The sequence below is a fragment of the Myotis lucifugus genome, unplaced genomic scaffold (assembly GCF_000147115.1).
Source record: "Myotis lucifugus unplaced genomic scaffold, Myoluc2.0 scaffold_28, whole genome shotgun sequence".
Lineage (NCBI taxonomy): Eukaryota > Metazoa > Chordata > Mammalia > Chiroptera > Vespertilionidae > Myotis > Myotis lucifugus.
In genome coordinates this window covers 5,999,442-6,010,825 of record NW_005871076.1, presented here as the reverse complement: position 1 = coordinate 6,010,825, position 11,384 = coordinate 5,999,442, and the positions used below count along the sequence as shown (strand labels likewise).

The window sequence follows — 11,384 nt, the reverse complement described above, 5'->3', positions numbered from 1 at the left end:
CCCAGGTCGTAGTCATGAGATTTTGTATTGATGCTGCGTTTTGCTTGTTGAACAGAGCTTGGTTTAATATTTTTAAATAGACATGGTTTTCTCCCAGGTTTATTCAAACAGTTGTACTCTCCGGCAAAAATAACATGAGGATTAAATGTTCAGAATAAAATTTCCTTTTAAAAACTCAATGGTTAGTCATCTATGCAGTCTATTGACATAATTTTTTCAACATTAGTATTGTTTTAGTCATCAAAAAGGCGGGGAAGGCAGATTTTTGATGCAAAAAAGCTCTATGGTGTGCCTTTCCACATAACTAAAAACGGTTTTTTTCAAACCCGAAATTAAACATAATTGAAGTACTACATGAAGATTTTTCTAGCTGGTTATGTAACATTTGGAAAATCGATCTTTAGCCAGAAGATGTTTGTGTTGAAGTGCATTAAATTTTTAAATTTCCATTTCTTCCTTTGCATTTAACATATATTTATAACATTAGCGTATACTTTACCCAGAGAGGAATTTTTCTCTTAATTATCTTTACATATCTCCCTTATCAGCTATGTGTAAATGGTTTTGCTTTTACCTAACATTTTGAACTAATTCGGTAGGATTTAACCACCCTTAATTTGAATTTCGTATGTTAAAGGAGTATTAAAACACTAATTTTACTAATGCTTTTAGGGAAGTGTAAACGCTAAATAATACTACAAATCAGTTTATGATAAACAAATTTGAACAACTGAGGAATGCAAAGGAAATGTATTACATAATTTTAGAAATAAAATGTTCTGATCGCTAATTTTATAGAAGATTAAAGCCCAAGGGAGGTAATAGATTTATGTACATGAATGTTAATCGCAGTTATTAAGCATATTAAAAATCCCAGAGATTGAACATTTGGAGATCTGCTAATTATAGTGTGGCCATCAAATGGAAGTCTGTACAGCTATTTAAAACTGTTTAAGAGAGTAATGATGTGGAAATGATAATGGAATATAGTATTAATTGGAAAGAAAGAAAATGTAATAAAATTCTACTGGTGCCAAATTTAATACTTCGTTGTTGTTTAAAGGAATGTGTGAAACAAAAAATAGAAATATGTCCAGAATATTAGCTCTGGATAGGTGTTATGGGTGATTTGCATTTCCTTATGTTTTTCTGAAATATCCACAAGAAATTATATTTACTTTTGTAATGAGGGGTGAAAGGAAACATTTTTTGTAAATGTTAGTTAGAACTGCTTAAAAGACCAGAATTTTGTGGTGTTTTGTTTTTTAGGATCCTCATGTATTTTTTAGGGTAATTGCCAGAAGTGAGACACCTTCCTTAGTCTGAGGTGTAGTTTTCAAAAGTGACAAAAAGTAATAGTGTTTGTTGTGTAAGATACTCTGGTTATCTTGTGTAGACAAACATTGGAATCTAAAGACATTCTCATTTTAAAATATTAAGTTTGCTATTATTGGGACTAATGCTAACTAGTTTACAATATGAACTGTAGCCATTAATTATGTTTTGAGCAAAACCAAAGAATTGGATAATGGTTTATTAGATGTTCTTTTAGTTAAAAAGTACTTTGTTTTGGCCCTGGCCCCTTCTGGCTCGGTTGGAGTGTCATCCTGTGTGTCAGGAGGTCGTGGGTTCCATTGCCATCAGGGCACCTACGGGAGTGCAGTGGATCCATCTCTCTCCCTTTCTCCCTTCCTCCCTATCTAAAATCAATTTTTAAAAATAAATAAGTAAAATAAAAGTACTTCATTTTTATATGCCTCATTTAGTCAGAATTGCTTTGTGTCCCACACTTGTGACGTGTTCTGAGTATACTTGACTGGCTTTGGGTAGACAATACTAAGTTCTTTCAGGCTGGGGTGGAAGGGTTGTAGACAGTAGCTTTGCTCTTTTAATTTTTAGCTATGTAGTGGGCCTTTTCACAGGGTCAATAAAATTTTTTTTAAAGCTACTCTAAAGTTTAAAGCCTAATTTATATAAAATACATGCTTTTTTTCTGGGAAGTTTTTTAAAGGGCTTATGTCTGACACTCTTGATCTAGAGTCCCAATTAACCTGTGATTTTTGATACATCTCTCTCTTTTCTTTTCTTTTTTTTTCTTTTTTTTTTTACATATCGTATAGCAGAATTTAATTAGTAGAAAAACAAAGAAGGGTGCCCAGGATGGGGGCTGGGTGTCGTTCTTCCCAGACATTGCTATTGATATACTGCTGGAAAAGAAGAGCATAGAGGAAAATAAAGACCATCTATGGTAGATGTCATAGTGGGCAAGCAATAAATGCAGCAGGTATGGAAAGAAATCAGTTGATAATAGGGTTTGAAATAGGCTCTTTGATTTGTAGTATCATAGTTTGCTAATGAAGAACTTTGTGATTTTTTTCAAGGTGATTTGTATGCCTCCCCCTTTGTGGGGATTAAACATCTTCCTTTGGTATATTAACTCACAGGAGAAGACCCTATACCAAATGTGAAATTTTAAAGTTGAGCGTTTGAGCAGGCAGTGGTTGGGAAAGGAACAGCAATATCAAATAAATACAAACATTTGTACTTAAAATATTCTTGCTGTGAGGTGTGAAACGTGAGAACAATTTTAATGCTTAACTGTATCCTTGTACAGGCTCTGGTATTCTGGAAAGGCACCATGGAGGAGGCAGTTGCACACAAACATTATGAGGCACCAAGAAATTTTCATAGCATTCTTGCTAAGGCAGGAAATTAGAAACAACCTTAAATGTTCATCAGTTGCAGAATAGATAAGTACATATATGTACTGTAACAGTATATTGTAGCGAAATGTAGGTTTAATTCATGTTGAAATCAGTTTCTAAAAGCAGGTAACAATACATATTATTAAGTCAATTTGTAAAAGAAGTTAATGTAAAAGTAACATTTTCTAAGATATAAAGTGGTAAGACAAGGGATTATAAGAGGGAAGGAGGAATGCATTGCAAATTGGTATGTAAAAGATATCTGAGATCATGTTAATGTTCTGTTTCTAATCTTGAATATTTGTATACACTTGTTTGTATAAAAATGCATTTATAGGAAGTGGAGGTGCTGGGCCATACCAGTATTAAATAAGAGGAGAGACACATTCCAGCTAGTAATTTGCACAAGAGTAGCCTCTATAATTGCTCATAAAACGACCTTTCTCATGAGGTGTTGGCAAATGGTAGAAAGTGGGTTTAGGATGCAACCAATATATGAAAGTCATTGAAAACCATAATGTGGACTTCATGTGTAAATAGTAAGGTGTAGTATGTTTTTAAACAGTGGAGTGTAAGATAATGAGTGATGTTTTAGGAAGTTTATATTGGAAGTTGAACATGCATGGATGCAAGGAGTCCACCGAAAGGCAGGAGGACTGATCTCCAATAAGGTTATGGCAGAGGAAATAGAGAGGTAAGGACTTTGTTCTGGAGGAGGAAAAGGTAATTTAGAGGTAGATTGGCGGTAGAGGTTTAATTTGTCTGCTTTCACTGTAATTCACTTCTGTTCTTCAATTTTATTTGTCTAGGTTACTACCAGTCTTTAAATCTGGTCTTTTAAGCTTACCTCAGGTTCAGTAACAAAGTTCAAATATGAATTCTGGCTTTCATAGAAATGGATGGGACATAAAGGTACAACACAAGTGTGTCCTGGTCGTGTGGCTCGGTTGGGCATGGTCCCATGTACGGAAGGGTAGTGGGGTCAATTCCCATCAGGGCACGTGTCCCAGTTTTCAGACTGAATCCCCAGGGGCATGCAGGAGGCAGCCAGTGTTTCACTCTCACATCGATGTTTCTCCCTTTCCCTAAAAATCTATTAAAAATCTTTTTTAAATAGGTACAGTACAAGTGAAAGATTTGTAAGTTCTTTATTCATATATCTTGGTCAGTCCTTTTATCTCTAAAGTTTGTTTTCTCCTTGGTTTTGAGGATCAGATTACATAGATTACTGTGTGTGCTTAGTATGTGTCAGACACCATTCTAGGTGTTTTGTGTAGGTTAATGTATGAAATCTTAAAGGTCTTATGAAATAGGTATTTTTATTCCCATTTTACGGAATTTGGAAACAAGTAATGTGCCCAGAGTCACACTGCTATTTTGTAATAGAATCAGGATTTAGATCAAGGCATTTGGGGCACCAAAAATCTATACTGCATTATATACCAAATCAAAGAGTTGTGCATGTGTTTGTGGAAGCAAAGAAAGTAGAACATAAAGTGAATATAGAGGAAAATTGTAAGGTTGCAGAATGGTGCTTGGATGAAAACCACTAATTTTGCTATTTATTAGAGAAAAGAGTAAGCCAAGTTAGTATCAGATCAAATCAAGAGTCAAAATTGTTCGGTAAATGGGATAACTTTCTATCCTGTGTTATGGGATTATTAATCATTTTCCTTTCTTGCTCTAATCTGAAAATATTTAATGTCTAATTGAAAGTCACTGGGAGAAATTTTTAAAGCTAGGAAGAAGAAAAATATTTCAAGTCTAAATAGGAATCCCTTCTACTGATTAACACATTTTCTATTTTAGCAGCTGCAAGAACTTTGCACCACTTTTATCGTTAGCCTAAGACTCAAGAAGTGGGCTAGATGTTGAATCCAGGTCTGTAAAATGGATTAAGGACAATAGTCTTAAAGCCCTTAAAAATATTTGTGAGCCTTTCTGGCACTGCATTTTATAATGTTTCATCTTTCCTATTGTAATGAGGCACATATTAGATGCATTGCTTTATACAGAGCTGAAATTATTAGAGCTGAGGTTTTATTTCCTAAGGGGTTTACTATTTAAGTTATTTGTTTATTAAATATATTCTTGTTGATTTCAGAGAGGAAGAGAGAGAAACAAAAATGATAAGAGAATCATCAATCGGCCGCCTCCTGCATGTCCTCTACTGGGGACTTAGCCCACAGCCCTTTAAAATGGAAACTATGTTGATAAACTGTTTAAAAACAGCGGTCGCCAACCTTTCGGACCTCACAGACCACTGGTTGGCAACCTCTGGTTTAAAACACCATTATAAAATTAAGTGAGAAAGCTTTAAATATGGAATAATTAACCTAACCCTGTACTTTATGCAAAGTTCCATGCACCATTTCCAGTAGATTCAATAGTTCTCTCATGGATTCCAGGAATCTACACATTTTTTAAAAATTGATTTGAGAAAGAGAAACATCGATGTGTTATTCCACCCATTTACACATTCATTGGCTGCTTCTTGTATGTGTCCTGACCTGGGATCAAGCCCACAGTCTTGGAGTATTGGGATGATGCTCTAACCAACTGAGCTACCTGGCCAGGACCTAGCCTTGTACTTCAATTGGAAATTAGTAAAAGTTCTGACCACAGGAATGGATGCGCGCGCGCGCGTGTGTGTGTGTGTGTGTGTGTGTGTGTGTGTGTGTTTGGCAAAATTAAGCAGCTACCTTTTCAAATGATGCTTTTTTTTTTCTTTCTCTTTTTAATCCTCACCAGAGGATGTTTATTGATTTTTAGAGAGAGAGAGAGCAAAAAACATGGAGGGTTGCCTCCTACACGCACTCTAACCTGGGCTCATACCCACAAGCTTTTGGTGTATAGGACTACACTCCAACCAACTGAGCCACCAGCCAGGGCCCAAGTGATGCTGCTTTGAAATTACTAATAATGAGCTGTCCCTGCCATCTTTGGTAACATGGTTAGGGCATTTTTACTGTATTGGTATTGTTAGTTGCTACTTTAAACATTTGGCATATTTTCACAAGAATAAGTTAACAAATCACAAAGATGTTTGACTTTGATAGAACATTTGGAAAATATGAAAATTTCTTACACCCTTTGTGTTTTTAATTCCAAAAAGGAAAATACTCTAAGAAAATAGTTTCTGACTATTACTTAAAAGTTTTTATGTGAGGTGAAGGCTTAGAATAATGTCAGTATGAAGGCATCTTTTCCTGAGTTATCTCTACAAGTTTTGTGGTTCTGAAAATTGTTGTAATGAAGTAATTCACACATTTAAGAACATAGCTAAAGATCCATATAGTAGTAGATACCTTTAAAACATAGCATTTTTAAATTTTGAATTTAGAAGCTGAATATTTTCTTCTATATTATCTTTTTTTTCCTTTTTTTAAAAAAAATATTTTTACTGATTTTAGAGAGAGGAAGGGAGAGAGATTGATAGAAACATCCATCAGCTGCCTCCTACATGCCCCCCACTGGGGACTAAGCCCATGTGCCCTGAGTAGGAATTGAATCCTAGCCTCCTGGTTCATGAGCCAAGGGTCAACCATTGAGCCATACCAGTCGGGCTATAATATCTTTTAAAGAACTAAAGTTTGTTTATGCTTATTTTAGTAATCCTGCTGAATAAATAGTCCTTTGAAGGAATGAATAACAGAACTAATGTAATCTTTATGTTACGTAGGAGAGTATCTAAATATGGAACAACCATATGCTTCAAGAACTTTCTGAGTGTGTTAAGCTTTGTTTTCTGAAATATTTTAGTATTCCACTTTTAATTGGAGATGAAAATAAATCCAGTAAAGAATATCAGATAGCTATTTATAGAGTGGGGAGGATTGAATATTATTCATGGAAACTTAACTCTTAACCATACATCCAGATTATATTTGTTAAGATGTTGAATATGTAGCTAACATATTTAGTATTTACAATTAGGTCATAAACTAGCTTTAAGTTCTAGGTTAATTATTTAATAGAATTGTCTATAAAAATGAGTTTTAAGCCTGTTAAAAATTTGAGTATCAGATTGTAGTACACGATATTTGTGAAGCCTAATTATGGATGTTGTTAGCCCCCTTTTCTTATGTTTTCCTGATTTGAGGGTGGAGGTACTTTCTTTTTGGCAAGTGAAAGATTCTGCCCTGATGGGCATTTAGAATTTATTATATAAAGATCTTAAATGGGTAAAGTAGATTTTGACATTACATGTTAGAATTCTTTCCAAGGAACTATTTTCAAACTTAATAATAATCTCATAATATACTATGAAAAAAGAACTTTATAATTATGAGGGGGAAACCTACAGTAAAATAAGCTAATCTTTTTAAAGTCTTTAATAATTTATTGAATATCTGTGCCAACTTGAATAGGCAGGTCTTGTTTTTGGGGGGAGAGGGGTATTGATTTCAGAGAGGACGGGAGAGGGAGAGAGAGATAGAAACGTCAATGATGAGAGAATCATTGATCAGCTTAGGCCAATCTTGTTTAAATGAGCCTTTAAATGGCTTGTCTTATGTTTACCATTGACCAAAGATATTAAAAGAATTATTTTCATAAAAGCTCTTTAAATAGTCATGCCTGATTTCTTTCAATTTCTTTGGTCTAATAAAATTACAAACTTTAAGGTTATTCTTAATGAAATTATAAGTTGTCATGGGATTTACATTGTTTGTCTTACCCTTTTTCTGACATCCATTTTCTGTTTTGTCTTAAGGTTATCTTTTACCTTCTCATAACCTTTCTTTTTGCAGAGCCATTGTTTTCATTGAACCTTACAAAGGAAAGTATTTGAGGTCTCTAATCCAACAATCATTTTCTTAAAATATGATGAATTTAAAAATTTTACACATGATCATAATACTATTGTATAATTTCTCTGAGGGAAAAGAATAGTTCTTTTTAAAAACTAGATTTTCAGTAACACAAAGTTTTGCCTATAACATGAAGAGCAAAAACTGCAATTAATAATAACCTTGGTACTTTAAAATACTGATTTTGAAAAACCCTCTAAGTTCTTTTTTTCAATAAAGTATACATGAAAATTTAGAGGGTCCCTATCAATGTTTTTACACAGTATTTCAACTGCCTTTCTGTACGGCATTTTTAAGACATATCAAAGAAACTTAAAAGAAGTCCACTTGTCTTTATTTTTATTAATCTCATCTTAAAGCTTTAGTAGTTTATATAATAGATCTCATCCAGAACTAGTTTCTTTGGTGTCTTTTCTCAAATTCATCTTTCTTGGTGTACAAAAACATCTTGTAATTCCAGTCACCTCTGATAGATTTTTCTGTGTCCTTTTAACTTTTTTACATCTTTTTGTAAAATGTAGTTCTGCCTGTAACCTTTTTTTTTTTTAATACTTCATCTACCACTGTATTTGTTCAGTGTTTCCTTGCATTATTCTATTATTAGTGGGATTGGTTCCATAATAGACTTGTAACTATTAAATATTGCCTGGTTTTTACTGTAATAAAGTTTTATGTATTGCTGCACTATCAGTGCTTAGGTGTATGGATCATCAAACATATAAAAACTTAACAGCCTCCAAATAGGATTCTATAGCAAACAATTTAAAACATCTGTATGTAGTTTCGATTATAAAATATTGTTTCATCAAGGACATTTGTTATGTACATCATTTAATATTTTATGAGAATCATACATAAATGCTTTGCAAATTCTTACATACCTGTTTCTGAGGTAAAAGAACGATTTAAGAAAGAAAATGAAAATAATTTCATCCAGAAATACATCTTGGGTGATCATATTCAGAATTTAAATTTTCCAGGTGATTATGACTATTCTTATGGAAAGTTTCCAGAAGCCTATGCAAGCATGATCTTGTTTTCAGTTTTACCTGTTTTGAACTCTAGAGGTGCTGAAGCCCTGAGCATTAAATGAGTGTTGGTGCATGCTAAACTTGGAGAGTTTCACTTCTTTGAATCACCTACACTTCCTGTATTTGGGGTTTTTTTCTTGGGAGGTCTCTTATTTCTGTACCGACCACACTTAATTCTTACCTCATAAGATTAGAAATGAAATAAATGCTGCCTGACATAGGGTGGACAGTAAGAAGGCAGTTAGTCATACGGCTTATATTTGTGCAGAAATCCTTGAACTGTAGGAAGCCACTTAATTTTCTTCACATCTGTCTTCACCTCCGATTGATTTTGCTACATAAAGGTCTCAGCTATTGTGTTTGGTCTTATATCTTATACTAGGTACTTGACACCTAACTTCATTTACTTGTGATTTTACTTGGTTCTTTCTGATAGTTATAATAGGTCTCATTTTCTAAAGCAGAATACAACTGATTCATCTTTGACTTGTTGACATTGATTTTTGTTTGTTTTTAGTCTTCTCCTGGAACATAAGCATCATACTATAGGGTGTATTTTTATTCTTCTGAAAGAAGAGACCCATCTATATTTTTACTGAAATTTTGATGTGCTCAGACATCTGTCTACCCCTTCAATTGAAATGTTTTTAAATTTAGTATGAAATTCCCTTTAATAGTTAAACTTTAGCATGAAAGATTACTTTTTAAATATCTATATGCAGGCTCTGCATACATCTGGAATCTGTTTTAAGATATATAATAAATTCCTTGTAAGTTTGAGATCTTAAATGTTTTTTTTTTATCAACATGATGCATAAGTTTTTTTTCTTTAAAAAACGGCATCTACTTAAAGGGATTTATGACTAAAATTGCTTATTTTTCTACAGAGTTGTCTGCTGGTTCTCAGCTTGAAGAAGATTCTACAGTCCTTATTGATCCTTTTTCTTGGCGTTACCATTTTTTGAAGCACAGTTAATCTAGTTTTCTAGTTTGAGCTTTCTTTTTGGCCATCTTTTAAAAAAAATTTTTTTTTTAATCTATAAACTAGCCAAGAGATAGTTCTACAATGTCCAAGTCATTCCAGCAGTCATCTCTCGGTAGGGACACGCAGGGTCATGGGCGTGACCTGTCTGCAGCAGGAATAGGCCTTCTTGCTGCTGCTACCCAGTCTTTAACTATGCCAGCATCTCTTGGAAGGATGAACCAGGGTACTGCACGCCTTGCTAGTTTAATGAATCTTGGAATGAGTTCTTCATTGAATCAACAAGGAGCTCATAGTGCACTGTCTTCTGCTAGTACTTCTTCCCATAATTTGCAGTCTATATTTAACATTGGAAGTAGAGGTCCACTCCCTTTGTCTTCTCAACACCGTGGAGATGCAGACCAGGCCAGTAACATTTTGGCCAGCTTTGGTCTGTCTGCTAGAGACTTAGATGAACTGAGTCGTTATCCAGAGGACAAGATAACTCCTGAGAATTTGCCCCAAATCCTTCTACAACTTAAAAGGAGGAGAACTGAAGAAGGCCCTACATTGAGTTATGGTAGAGATGGCAGATCTGCTACACGGGAGCCACCATACAGAGTACCTAGGGATGATTGGGAAGAAAAAAGGCACTTTAGAAGAGATAGTTTTGATGATCGTGGGCCTAGTCTCAACCCAGTGCTTGATTATGACCATGGAAGTCGTTCTCAAGAATCTGGTTATTATGACAGAATGGATTATGAAGATGACAGATTAAGAGATGGAGAAAGGTGTAGGGATGATTCTTTTTTTGGTGAGACCTCGCATAACTATCATAAATTTGACAGTGAGTATGAGAGAATGGGACGTGGTCCTGGCCCCTTACAAGAGAGATCTCTCTTTGAGAAAAAGAGGGGCGCTCCTCCAAGTAGCAATATTGAAGACTTCCATGGACTCTTACCGAAGGGTTATCCCCATCTGTGCTCTATATGTGATTTGCCAGTTCATTCTAATAAGGTGAGTTAATACAACAGATGCTTCTAATTTCTTGTACATTGTAGTGTCTATTCTGTATTTACCTATATCTTTTACTCTAATTCTGTAGTCTGGTGACACTGAGTTGATCAAGAATTTTTATACTTTTGAGAACACTTTATTTGGAAGGTAATTGGTTTTTGAGCATTTTAAACCAGGGCTTTACATTAATACAATCTGCCGAGATTACTTCTGGCCACAAAACTGTCATCCACTGGGATTATCTTGTTGGTTTTTGGCATCAGTATAATCTTCTTATTCATATTTAAGCAGTTTTTTGTCTGCTTTGTTGAATTGTTTTAAGTATTTTTTTTTTTTGCAGTCAATATGCTCTGCCATTCAGGATGCTAGATTTTAGCTCTCCATCTGTCTTGATTGCTGATTTGTATGTAGTAAAGATGGATTCTTGAAAGATTCTCTTTTTTTCCTTATCTGTGGCTATAGGGAAAGAGTTAATGTAGAGCCCTGGTGTTTGTTTCAGTATGTTTTATATTTTAGATTAGTTCATTCTTCCTTTTTTAATTTCCCTTTAACACAAACTCTCATACTATAACTGAAATTTTTCATCATTTTTTTTCTCCTTTTCCACAACTTTCTTAAACATACTTCAAAACTCACTTTTTATTATCCCATATTGCATCTATCCCTTTAGAGACTTGGAAAAATCAATTACTGCAGTATCCTGCTCTGTGCTCCTCATAAACATATTCTTTTTCTGACTTAGGCTTAGACTTCTGGTATAGTCATTTGAACAAAAAAATATATTTATATATCTCGATTCTCCTTTGCTTTAATTATCACATCTGGCAAAATGGGAACTTTTACAAAATGCTCTTTTAAA

General features: G+C 34.2%; 1 protein-coding gene across 14 annotated transcripts in view; it reads left to right on the top strand.

Moving 5' to 3' along the window:
• MATR3 (matrin 3) overlaps positions 1–11,384 on the top strand; it is a 48,776-nt gene that overhangs the window by 20,840 nt on the left and 16,552 nt on the right. For 12 of the 14 annotated variants that reach the window (XM_014453851.2, XM_023752091.1, XM_006086519.3 and 9 more), the window contains one exon: positions 9,435–10,525. The exons of 1 other annotated variant lie outside the window; for it this stretch is intronic. In XM_014453851.2, the coding sequence (XP_014309337.1) occupies positions 9,614–10,525 (912 nt within the window). In that variant the 5' untranslated portion in view covers positions 9,435–9,613. Of the gene's footprint in view, positions 1–2,166; positions 2,285–9,434; positions 10,526–11,384 lie in introns of those variants that run through there. One more of the 14 variants, XM_023752097.1, reaches the window with a different exon arrangement.